The sequence below is a fragment of the Anser anser genome (genome assembly GCF_964211835.1).
Source record: "Anser anser genome assembly, chromosome: 3".
Taxonomy (NCBI): domain Eukaryota; kingdom Metazoa; phylum Chordata; class Aves; order Anseriformes; family Anatidae; genus Anser; species Anser anser.
Window position 1 is genome coordinate 71,361,152 of NC_139722.1, and position 13,376 is coordinate 71,374,527.

The window sequence follows — 13,376 nt, forward strand, 5'->3', positions numbered from 1 at the left end:
CAGAAGCATGGCAGTGGCTTTTCATGGCTTGTGCTGCAACCACTGGGGCTACCATGTGCAAGGCAGACACCTCTCGTGTGTCCCCAAAGGAGGAAGCATTTTGGTGCTTGACCTTAGGGAGGGCTGCAGGTACTGGGCAGATGCACCCAAGGTTTCAGAGAGGAGTGTGCCTGACATGAAGCAACATGACCTGGCTACAGTTGTCTCTGTTCTTTAGCTCAATCTCAGATGAACTTGCTAATTCCTGAACCATCATCCCTAATCATACTATCACAGAAGTCTGAGGTGCTAAGACTTACCTGAACCATACACACACAAACCTCTCTTTTCTGTTATTTCAGCTAGCAACATCTTCAAAGCACCTTTTCCTTATGTTATTGTCTCACTACATACCACGCAGACTGTCTTTTCTCTTTTTCTGATTTCCTACTTCTTTCCTGACTTTGTTCTCTTCTGAGATAGGTACTCATAGCATCTTGATAGCATCTTGTTTTTCTGCAAGAAAATTTAAGTCACTGAAACATTACCTGGAAAGTAAATTTATTAGGGCTGATTCAGGAAATGAATGAGAGGAAAGAAGAGCTCTGAAAGTGAGATTTCTCTCATTCTGCAAAATGCTGTGTGATTATGCAAAGCTGTTCTCTTATGTTTTCTGCCAGACAAAGTATGTAGACACTTTTCTTGCCTTTTGGAGAGGAAATGCTGTGCATGTGCATAAATGCTGTATCTCTTCCTTGAATTAAAATGAGACCTTACATAGTGGGTAAATTGCACATTGCTGGGGTGAGCAGACTGGCAGCTTAGAACTGAGCCTCATTTCACAGCACATTGCTTGTCTCAGCAGCGAGGCATCCTGGAACGGGCATGGTCTGGTTTTTGGTCTGTAACTCACTGTGTAAATGCCAGCCAAATTAAAGCAAAGCAGATGGGACAAGTCATTTGAAGATTAATGAAGCTACTTGCGTTAAAAAAGTAACTTTATATATGTATTTAATGGAAAAGATCCTTTCTCATTACTAATAGCTGGTCAAAAGTAAAGGATCAAGCAGTGGAAACAGATAAAGCCTAGCAGAACACAGCTAGAAAGAATTATTACTGTGATTAACTCATTAGGGAGTTAACCTTCATTATTCTGAATTATCAGTCAAGGACTTTATTTCTTTCTCAGGTTCCTACATCACTTTGTAAATGCCTCTGAAACTTTATAAAACTTTCTCTGATCAGAATATCTAAACATTTTCCTCTGTATAACAGTCTATGCACCATGTGCAAGAGAAATGGGTGTCAGGAACCAGTACAGCAAAAAAAAATTATTTTTGTTTTACCTCTACAAAAATAAAACAAACCCCTAAAGAGGTCCCTAAATGTGTCTCCCTGCTCTAAAGAATCTCTGATTCAAAATTACAGCACATCACCAAGTATAACTGCAAAATATTTCCAGAACTGCTCTAAACTGTCTCTTGATCTGCATAGCTGATCCACAGGAAGGGAACCAGACTCAACTCTCACATGCCATTGCACTGACTCCTGAAACTGCTTCTCGTTGTGCACATCCTCAGCAAAGACCAGGTACTGAGAGCCTGCCTGACTTCATTTTAAACACAGAGATTAGAACTAGCTTTGTGTTTGGTTCATGAGCTGGAGGTACTGAAGCCATGTACAGAGATGGGTGTTGCCATATTTTTCTTCAAAAATAAAATCTGGCATTTCAGGGGAGAAACACGTAGATCTCCAAGTCACAAGACAACTAAACTGCAACATTTAGAGATCAACATAGATATCCAGGCTGTTCTTCATATACAGAAGTATGTATATGTTCTTCATATACATGTTCTTCCATGTACAAAAATTAGAGGTTGCGTAAGTGACAAACTGCAAATTTCTTGGGGATTGTTTTCTATAAGTCATGTTAGAATGAAACTGCTAACAAGAAACAAATGAACATACAAAACCAAACAAACAAAGGAAAAAAAAACGTTCCCAAACCCTCTACTCTGTGACTTGAAAAAACACGAGGTACCTGGTAAAGTATGTTTTCATGCAGCCATTCCTCCACTGCGCTTCCAAAAAGATTGTCATAAAAGATCACACAATTGTGTCTTGATACAGAAATGCTTCTCCTATCTATTCTGTTCTGTAAAGGGCTTGACCTCATGTTCCAGTCTTTTGCTGAAGTCCTTTACTGAATAAGAAAGTAGTTTAAAACTTATCCTTATGCCTTTACTGAATCCAGCCATGAATGTCCAAGCTGAGTATAAACAGGACCAATTCCAGAGCTTTTATTACAGGAAACCTAGTGAAAATACAAATGCTTGATGCAATATGATATATTTCTTACAGGAGCAATCTGTAAAAATAGGATTTGAGCAATTTCTTGTACTGAATATAGGCAATAAGTTCCTTTGATATAAAGGATGGTTAGATATATGTCCTGGTTTCAGTTAGGACAGAGTTAATTTTCCTCCTAATAGCTGGTAGGGTGCTATGTTTTGGATTAGGATGAGAAGAGCGCTGATAACATGCTGATGTTTTAATTGTTGCAGAGCAGTGTTTACACCAGGCCAAGGACTTTTCGGCTTCTTGCTCTGTCCTGCCAGCGGGCAGGCTAGGGGTGCAGCAAGAGCTGGGAGGGGACAGACCCAGGACAGCTGACCCAAACTGGCCAAAGGGGTATTCCATACCATCTGATGTCATGCTAAACAACCTATAGGGGTGGCTATCCGGGGTGAGGGGTCTGGCTGCTTGGGGATAGGCTGTGCATCGGTCAGCGGATGGTGAGCAATTGCATTGTGCATCACTTGTTTTGTACACATTATTAGTAGTACTATTATCATTATTATTATTATTGTTGTTGTTTTTGTTGTTATTTTCCTGTCTTAATAAACTGTCTTTATCTCAACTCACAGGCTTCACTTTTCCATTTCTCTCTCCCATCCCAGAGAGGAAGGGGGGAGGGTGAGCGAACGGCTGTGTGGTGTTTAGCTGCCGGCCGGATTAAACCACAACAATTTCACAAAATTGTGATGCTTAAAAGCTGTCTTACTCCTAAAGGGCAGAAGGACAAAAGTGTTTTATCCATGTGAACATACATGGCTTGACTTTGGGGCAACTTGGTCTAAAAAACTGGAGGCAAAAATCATATCATTTTAAACACAACTGATACTTTTACTTATTTGTTTTTTTTAGAGTAAAGTACTAAACATGATAGCTCCTTAAGTTACTAACAATGACTTCTTTGAAATACAGGCACGTTTTACTGTAGATTTTGTTCATCTCTACCCACTAACTTAGCCTGCAATGTAGTACATAATGTAAAGAGTTGTAGTGTTGATGTAAAACTGAGGTTTTAGAAATTTCATTCATTTCTGGGTCTAATGTTTTTGAATTCTTCGGCACAAACCAAACAAAGCCTTTTGACTATCAGGCTCCATTACAACGTATGTGGATATTTTGGCTTTCTGGAATGTGCAGAAGTATTTAATAACATGGCTGCTGTGATTCTCTTAAAACAGTACATACTCCAAAGTATACGCGATTAAATAGTATGACAATAACTCCCTCATCATACTGGCATTGTTGAATTGACAAAAGAGCCACTAAAGACACAGCAGATTCTGACTATGCCACAGAATTTCTTAAAATGAGGAAATTATGAAGCTTAAGCATTGTGCATAACATCAGAACTAGACTCGATGTTGTAGATCTGAGTACACTGTGTCTAAGTTTCAGTCAGTTTATAACTAATGTGATCATGCAGGTTATTAGCTGCAATTTTTGACATTTAGATGTCGATTATGCTGGCTTCTGGTGTTGGATTCATTTTTACAACAGAATGTCATTATAGCACTTGCAGTGACATCAAGAACAGAACTTCAGCTTGATCTTCCTCTACAGAAGCTCATTAGAGATTCACATAAGAAGACAACCAACACGTGCTATTGCCATGGAAACAAGATGGAATATTATAAAGCAGTATAGCCCATATTCCAAAATAGAGAGGACAAAGTCAGAGCAATTATAGCACAAGACTGACAGGCTTTTTATTTGCGGCATGTATGGGTCAAAGCAAAAGCTAGCTCCTGCTCTTTGAAATAAAAATCATCAGTGCAATTTTAGGACTCCGTTGTCAACTCCTTATTAGCCAACACAAAAACTCAGTCCAGTGAGTTTAGTTTATGTTGTATGGGAGGAAGGGGGCTGAATGGAGGCAGAGGCATCACAGCAGGTGTGTAGGTGTGACGATGTACAAAGAACAAACATCACAGACTGATAGAGGAATGAGTCAAGTTCAAGACAGGCAGTAAGGTACTGATAAAACAGAGGTGAGCAGAACCAGTAGAAGATGAACATCTGGTACATCATTAAGATGCAGAAGAAAGGCTAGTTTAAAATGCAATGGATATCCAGTATCAATGGATGGGACACAAAGGATAACATTTCTTGTGATTTGCATTAAATAGGTGATTCTCAGTTTCCCATGTACCTAGATAATGAAATGGACATATTGTATATATACAACATGTAGGCAGTCAAACTTCCTAGACTTCGGTGTGTGACTACATACAGAAAGTTCTTTAAGCCATTTATAACAGCTCCATCTGGTCTAGACGGAGTTTTTTCCATTGTAAAAGTTTTGACCATTCTCTCTTATTACAGAGTGCTAGCTAGTGAGTATGAAAATATGTATTTCTTTGTATTTGATAACAGTATTAAAAAAATTAGGAATTCTACACCAATCAAAGCAAGAGCTGAAGGGAAATATTTTGCACTTTATGCAGAAAGCCTGTGAATGTCATTTCACACACACACTGTTTCTACCCTTAAGAAACATTTTTAAGTTCCAGCTGATGGTTTATTGTAATGACTTTGTCCAAAGCCACCATGCAAAAAATATAGTTAAGGAAAGATAAAGAGAGTAATAAGATTTAAGGGAGCATTCAACAAGCCTTGTCTGTGCCATGAGCTACTACAGAGAGCTACTGTGAGATTCAAAACCACTTCTGAGAATGATGCCAGATGTGAAAGGGAAAAAATACTACAGTACACAGATAGCTTGTGAGTGTCTACTAAACCAGGCTTTGGGAAGCCTTCCAATGCCTGCATAAGAGATATGTGGTATGCCACTACTTAATTATTATAAACTCACAAGTTGTCATCCACTTAAGGAGCTCATGTTTCTGCAAAGTTAAATGACTTCAAGACTGATAGGTTACATTCACTGTTCCAACTCTGGCTCATTCTTGACTAGCTCCATTTTGATTGTTTGAAAAAACAAGATGAAAGCATGATTTGGGGAGAAAACTCTGAATGCAGTATGATTTTTTATTGCAAAATGTATTTCCAGTAAAAAGTATAAAATTTAATAGTTCTGAGTACCATTTGTGACAAGCAAAATACCAAACACTTTGATAAAAAGAAGAATACTAAATCAATTTTTTGATAGCAGCAGTCAGAGAGATAAAATATGACATACTTGACACAAACACTGGAAAATAGCAACTAGTCTTTCATCTTTGCGTATAGATTTTATTTCCCAAAGAGTTAAGTACAATTCAGTAGTACTATCAACTACTTTCTTTTTCCTAATCCTTTTCCTTGCTTTTTTTTGCGTGCATCTGGGCTTTTCTTCTCTTGCTCTGTTTGCAGGATTGCTTCTTGAGCTGCCAGCTCATCACGTTTTCTGCGTTCAGCCTCTAGCAGCTTGCTTCTGTATGCTTCCCGAATGCTGTGAACTTGGCCTCGTGTTTCATCTAAGGATGCCTAGCCAAAACCAGACAGCAACACATGAATCTGCATTTCATCACAAGCAACTGCATCCTTTTAGTTATATTTCACTTTCTGACTATATTAGTACAGGTAGGGCCTCTCTCCTTTTCTTGTTGCCCAGACTTGTATTGCTATTGATTTGTCACAGGGACACAGCTATATATCAACTTTTTCACCATGAAGAAAAAAAGAGAAAATTCATGATTTTTTTTTAACTGCTTGTTTAATAAGCTAATTGCGTGGGAAGAAGATAGGGAAAAAACTTGTTACACAGCTGGGTCTAGTCCTGCTTCTGTTACTTACTGGCTTTGTTGCATTAAATAAGTCAAAAACAAAACAAAAACAAACAAACCACACCTATTTTTCGTACTCCACTTAACAAAAAAACTTAAAACCTTGTTTTCAGAAGTACTGAAATGGTTTAGGAGCTCATGTGTCATTTTCAGAAGAAACTCAAGGAGCCTAAATCACGTTGGCCTTCAATGAGATTTAGACCAAGTGGGACTTGGACACTTCTAAAAACTTTTTCCCGTTATGTTTCCATCCTGGAAAATGGGGATACATGGAGACCTTTATATAGTTCTCTGTGGTCTACAGATGAAAAAACTGTAAAATTACTAATCAGCACAATATGCATATTTGCAAGTAACTCAGATTACTACTGTGGAACATCTTAAATGTACATGCCTCCTTGAAAGAGCAGACGAACTACTCTAGAAAAGTTTTCCTTAATAATGTATGTTAGGCATCCGAAATCATAGCAACATCTGAAAATGTGGACACATTGTTATTAGGGATTAGGGATCAATCAGTCACTGGTAGAGGACTATGGCTCCTTGCAGGCTTATGGTTAAGTAATATAAAAAAAGCTGGCTGGGTACTTGGTTAAGAAGGTGTTTTCAAGTTATTTCTATTAAACAGTTGGTTTAATCTAAAATTAATTTTACTGTCTCTTAGCTACTTTTAAGAACTCTGAGCAGTCACCAGCTGATTGTTAATGGTTACTGTATCACCACTGTGTGACAACACATTTTGTTTCTGTAGACAACCAAAGGTACATTTTGTTCCTGTTGACAATCAAAAGTTAAGCCAATTATGTTAGGATATTTGTACCAATTTCACGTGTGATGTATCAGTTGAGTTAATCCTAGCACTGGAACCTTCACTAGTGATACCAGATTTATTATTTGTAGCTATGTTTCTTTAAGGATTAACAATTCCAGTTATTTTTTGACATCATGTATATTCCAGGAAGTCTGTGTTCTCTATCTTTGCTGTAGGACATATTAGGAGCAACTCACTCCTACATGAATTATCTTTTTCTTTATTACTTTGCAAAACCTCCAAATACAACCGCATAACATTAAAAAATAAACAAACAGAGATGCTTTATGTAATGTACATCTGGTCATATATATCAAATGTTCAATTTCTTCTTACTTTAAACTATACTGTTATGGTGATAGTCCTAAAATTGTTTTTGCAAAGAACTATAACAAGAATATATTAAGAATATTCATGATGTTGTGTAGTACTGTTTGTTTTGTTTGTTTGTTTCCCTATGGACTTTAGTTTTAATCTTTGCCCAAGTGAAATTTCAAACTTGTACACTAATTCTAATTACTGATATGGAATACAAAAGTTTTGAGAATTGTTGATCAGGATATTCATGCTAATGGTGGATATCAGAGTAACAGTTACAGAAACGTAAACTTGAAAACCTACCTGTAGCTTCTCATACATTTCAAGTATATTTTGCTTCAATAAAGCTCTAGCGTTTTGCTCTTTTTCTCTTTGCTCCAAAACCAGCTCTCGAAGTTCTCTAAAATGGTTGATTTTTTCCAGTTTATGTATCTCTCGCTGTTGAATGATAGCCTCGTTTCTTAGCATAGATTCAGACATTGTTTTACTGAAGGAAAAACAAATATATTTATCTCATTTCAAATACAGTTTGGGGTGCTGTATATTTTTCATAATACCTATATGTATATCTTTGGCTTACATAATGTAAAGTAACCATTGTACAGTTAGATATGGTTAAGGAGTCACCTTTCCCCTTCTTATACTTAACACCAATAAGGAAGTGCATTGGTGAGGCAAGGTCTTATACTTGAGTGGCTATTTTAAAATATTGGTAAAATCATGCTCATCTTTGAGCATATGAAAAATTTCTACATGTTACACATTTTTAATTTGCAAGAAATATCTTATTTTTTTTAGAAGTTTTTGGTATTATAATTCAGCGCTGAAACATTTTTTTGTTTGTTTGTGTCGTTCCCGTCCCCCTCCCCCCCCATTGGCATAATGGCAGCTAAGTGGATAATATATTTTTCTTACCTGACTTAAATGATGAGTGTAAAAGTCAAGGAACTAAAGAAAAATGAAATCGTTCCATAACTCAAGCCTATGGAAGATATTTTCCCATACTTTCTATTGTTTTAATATTGTTCATTTCAATATAATACCAGTTTCCCTTTCAATTTAAAATTGAATTTGGGCAATAAGCATGGTCTAAGATCTTTTGCAAATCAACCAGTTGCATAAATGCCACAATGAACACAGGTGGACTTGTGTTTGAACTTGATTCTGGCTGCAGCACAGCCAACATGCAAGTGCATGCATATTAGCTAGACAGGTTCATATTGACACATGCAATAATGAAAATAATTATTTTGAATAAAGCATATAATTATTTCAGTTATTAACTATTATCATTAACTACACCACATTTGTTAAACATACTGAGCCTAGCACCATATCATGACAAACTTCATATGCATTTCTTTCAAGATGATCACTGAAATAAACATATTTGGATGCATATGAATTTCCTTCGGATTTTTATGTCACATTTTCATTACACGCAATGCAGTAATTCTACTCCTTTGACATGCAACACATTAAAAAAAAAAAAGACAAAAATTATATTAGGATGTAGGAAAGCACTGATTTTCTGATTTTAAAAAACATCCATGCCAGGAAAATCAAAGTGGAAAACCATCAAGATACCATCTACACTCTACATTTACTACTACATGATTCTGTGCATGCGACGTGAAGGACAGATTAAACATGATCCAGGATTGTCACAACAACTTTAACAAGTACGTGACAGAATTGTAGCTTACATCAGTGATATGAAGGACTAAGTCTAAATTCACATCTATTATATGGCATAAAAATATGGATGAGATATAAGTGCTTAAACAATGTTATTGCATTTACTAATTCCTATATATACAAAACCCCTTAGTCTTTCATTTTTGTGTTTCACTGGCAAATTTTTCTTGCTGTAGTTTACCTCATGTAAGGACTAAGGTCTGGAGGCTTCCATTTTTTCTGCTGCATTGGTAAACTTGGTTCAATAGCTGCTTGTGATTTTCTCTTTTCTGAGGTAAGAGAAAAAGAACCTACAGCAAAACAGATTAAAACAGTTGTTCAGTTATGGTAGGCAGGTCCATCTAAATTGTAATATCGCTTTTTTTCCCTCCCCTCTCTTGGCTTAGCAAAATGAATTATTAATAGAGAATACGGGTTGGAGATGATACAATATTTCCGCATTTTTACTTCTGATACTTATGATTGAATCAAAGATGCTAAAAAAAATACTAGAGTGAAATTTGTACAAGTATTTTAGCTAAATCAAAATGACTCATGAAGGAGTGTAAATATAAACAAGAATAACCAATTTAAAATGCCTAGAGAATAAATTTTAATAAGCAAGGAATCACTTTCTTTCATAAACAAACAAAAAAATCTATAAAAATCTGATTGCTCAGTCTTGGCTATAATTTAAAAAAATATATTCACTTTTGGGCATATGTTTTGCTTAGAAAATAACAATCTCAAGAAAAAAGGTCGCATGACAATTTAAAATAGTAAGAATGCAGTCTTAGAATGTTTTTAACCACATGGATAGTATATGTGTTATGCTTTAATGTAGCATTTTCACAAGACAGGGATACATATGATATTAATAATGTCACTGTGCTGAGCTGTGTTGTGATTATTCCAGCACTTACTTCTTTCAGTTCATCTGGCTGTGGTGGAAAAGCCCATGAAGTTTGATGAGATTTAATGACGACTGTGGTAGTTTGTTTCCATAAAAGCTCTCTTATTAACCTATTTATTGCATTAATTAATTGAAACATTTAAAGATATTACTAAAATTTTCTCACCAACAATAGGAAAGAGGTTTCTGAGCATTAAAAAAAATAAAGTAAACCTCTATATTTACATAGACAAATATACCAGCCTTCTCTGTTGGTGTAGGAAAGTGACACAAAATTTGGAAGTACTTCAGACACTGCCCATCAGAAAATTATTCTCTAGAGCCTAAAAATTCTAATTAATACACGGAATATTACAGAAATGTTCAAGAACATTATTGACTTTTCCCGCACCCTAGGGAACTGAACCATCACAACTTAAAGTCACTGGGTTATCACCTCTCTAATTCATGAGACATTACGTTGCACTCCAAATGCTTAGTTTAGAACAAAGAACCTGGTAGACAGCTGTTAATTTTGAAGTTCTTACCCAATAAGTTAAAAAAAAAAAAATAATATTTTTTTCTAGTTCTTCTGGAATGCAAAAAGTAAATAATGATGTATTTGTCAATAGCATAAGGTGAAGACTATTTCTGCTGTAAGTTCTGAAACATTCCCGGGAGGATTAGTTACCTGACTGACAAAACACTAATCTTTACAGGTTACATACTAGTCACAAATTCTAGTTCCATGCAAATATCCATGGCCAGATATTGTCATAAGCAAACTGAGTATTATTATTCTTTATTATTCTGATGACCTGATCTCAGGTCTCATTATTCTCAGGAGAAAAAAAAAAACAAACAAAAAAAACAAACAAACAAAAAAAACTTGCAGCCTTGCATCTAGCTCAGATTTTCATCAGCATCCAATAATTACTGGGGAATACAGAGGAAGACCCCACAGAAATTGTCACCACTAAGAAAAATTAGACAGCTCTTGTGCAAGTCTCTGGGAAGCTGGTGCTGCTCTGTATGTGTTTTATGCACTTTTTGACACCTCACTTCCAGAGCATTGTCCATGAACATTAACACAGAGAAAATGCACGTTAGAAGTAGTAGTGTCTTAGTGATATGCAATTTCAGCTGCTAAACATTTAAAAAAATATATCTATACTTATGAGCTCTGGGACCAAACTTGGAATTGAGGGAGTAGGTATTTTCCGCTGAACTTCCAAAAACGCCAGCTTTGTTTAGTGTTGGAATTCTAGCATGGTAGGACTAGTCTGCAGCTGGAGCAATACAACAATTAAAACAGAGGGGACAGAGAAGATAGAGACTAAGCATGCCACTGTGCATTTGGACTCCTTTAAAGGGGCTGTTCTCTCCATTTACTTACATTAAATATGTTTTAAGGAACTCAATAACCTATGCAGAATGCTTTAAATCCTACTATTTAATTTCACATTGTACATTAAAACACTGGTTGTGCTATGTACAGGCTACATTTGGGAACCCATAGCAGAAAAACCTGTATTGTGGTGTTTTACACCACATTAATTTTTAGACATTTTTTTCTTTCAAGTGATTAATATCCCTTTATATCTTAAAATTACAATGCTCAAAAATCAAGATGACATGCCTGACAGAAAGTTATACCCTTACCTCTTTCTTCTGATCTGGGTGTTAAACTGGCAACGTCAGCCTCAGCTACAGACTCCTCTGAATCTCTTGCAGCATGCTTATTAATAAACTTCATGCGTTCCTGAAAAGCCTAGAGAACAAAGTTTTAATCCAGATAAGACTTCTATTACATACTTTAAAACCCAAAGAATTTTCAAAGTAGGAATCTATAAGCAATCAATAGGACAGTAAATCTTTGAATCCAGCACATGGTGAGATATGATGCCAACTTATTATTACTGGTGAGTATATTTCACTGGTTTGATCCATGAAAACATCTCCTCAGACAACACGAATAGCATAAGTGAGGCACTTGGTGGAAAAAAATATATAAATATGAGGACTATGCTTTATGTTAGAGTCATATTCAAACCATCATTGCAGAAGATTTTTTTTTTCTGAAATAATAAACTGTCAACATTAAACATACTTTTTTTTTTTTTTTTTTCTCTAGTAACGTTCTTGAACCTTTATTTGTTTAGTTTTAATGTGTTGCATAGAGGGGAAATAAATTGAAACTAGTATTTAAAGTTTATCTTAAATTTAAAGCAAGCGTGTCTTGAGTATATGAATAAGAACCTCTAAGTAAACCTTAGTGAGATGGTAGCTCAGCAAAATGGAAAGTAGGCAGCACACTTTGAAGGGTTTGACTCTTCTCAGTGCATACTGTTTACATTTAGTATATATCCCAAATAAGAAAATTATGCTGTCAGTAATGCAGTATACAACTCTGCCTGGGTCAGGAAACAGAAAAGATGCTAGGATTCCTATTAAATGAGTCCTGAGACATGCAGTATGTACACTAAAGATGCAGTGAACTACTGGAAAACCCCTGACCTCCAGGCAGCTTCAAATACTCTTTGGATTTAAAAAGAAAATCAGCCCCTGAAAACAGGGTCTGTTTCCTCATAGCTGAACGCATGGTCAGAACCCCTCTCACTGCATCTCTTTAGGGAGCTAGTACTTCATCCTAGGAGCTCCTGTAGCCTTAGTGATTTGAGCTTCATCCTGAGGAATGGGATCTATGAGGGCAAACCCTCTCAGGCTAAATTATCTTTGATGCTAAATACAGGCATCACCACTTCTGCTTGTCTTTTCAGAAGGTGACTTGGGCTCATTGGGCTTTCTCTTAAGAGCTCAGATTGCCAGAATGAACAGAGGAGCCAAAAATCAGCCTGGAGTCAGGCGTCTAATTCCCTGGGTCAACAGGCATGTGACTCCTGAAATAACAGATGCTGGGGACAGGTTATGAAGAAGAATGAAGAGAAGCTACTTAGAATAGCAGACACCCAAGTTAAACCTTTTTTCACTGTATTACGTACATTTACTACTGCATGTAATTTTCATAATCACAGCTGATTTAGAAAATTGCCATAGACCTAAGGAGCTTTTAAAATGGAAGCCTTTAGCTGTAATTCAGTTGATTTTCAGAGTAAAAAAAAGGCAATGGTGATAGAACGGCATTCTGAAGAGTCTATCAAAGTGGGTACATCAAAGTGGCCACATCAAAGTGGAGTCATTTCCAGTTAATCTTTAGGATGCAGTGCTTACATTTTCAGTCCCAGCACAACCAATCAAAACCACAAAGAAATGCATCTCTCCTTAGATCAGAATTTAATAAAATGGCGTCAGAAAATTTTATGAGCTTTGCATACACGGAAAAGAAATGAGAAAATCTGCCAGCATAACTGGGAAGACCCATGAACGAGGTTTCGCTTCTGAGATGTACCTTTAACACTGTTGTGTTAAAAGAGCCCAGCTGCATTTGATACATCTGAATTAGTACTGCTTCTCCAAAATGGTGAATTAATACACAGTGGCATGTACAGGCTCATGGGTACCTGCAACCCAGAAGGAATTTGGGAATCCTGGCTGTAGGAGACAATTAGATTGATGATATGGCCAGGTGCCAGTTCTTCAACAGGAATCTTCCTGGCAT

At 36.3% G+C, this 13,376-nt stretch overlaps 1 protein-coding gene across 2 annotated transcripts in view; it reads right to left on the reverse strand.

Annotated features, from left to right (window-relative positions):
* Positions 1–5,302: 5,302 nt before the first annotated feature.
* The window catches only part of ADGB (androglobin), a 118,388-nt gene continuing 110,314 nt past the window's right edge, over positions 5,303–13,376 (reverse strand). For both annotated transcript variants that reach the window (XM_083832557.1, XM_083832558.1), the window contains 4 exons: positions 11,420–11,528; positions 9,068–9,176; positions 7,492–7,675; positions 5,303–5,760 (listed from right to left, as the gene is read on the reverse strand). In XM_083832557.1, the coding sequence (XP_083688683.1) occupies positions 5,569–5,760; positions 7,492–7,675; positions 9,068–9,176; positions 11,420–11,528 (594 nt within the window). In that variant the 3' untranslated portion in view covers positions 5,303–5,568. The remainder of the gene's footprint in view (positions 5,761–7,491; positions 7,676–9,067; positions 9,177–11,419; positions 11,529–13,376) is intronic.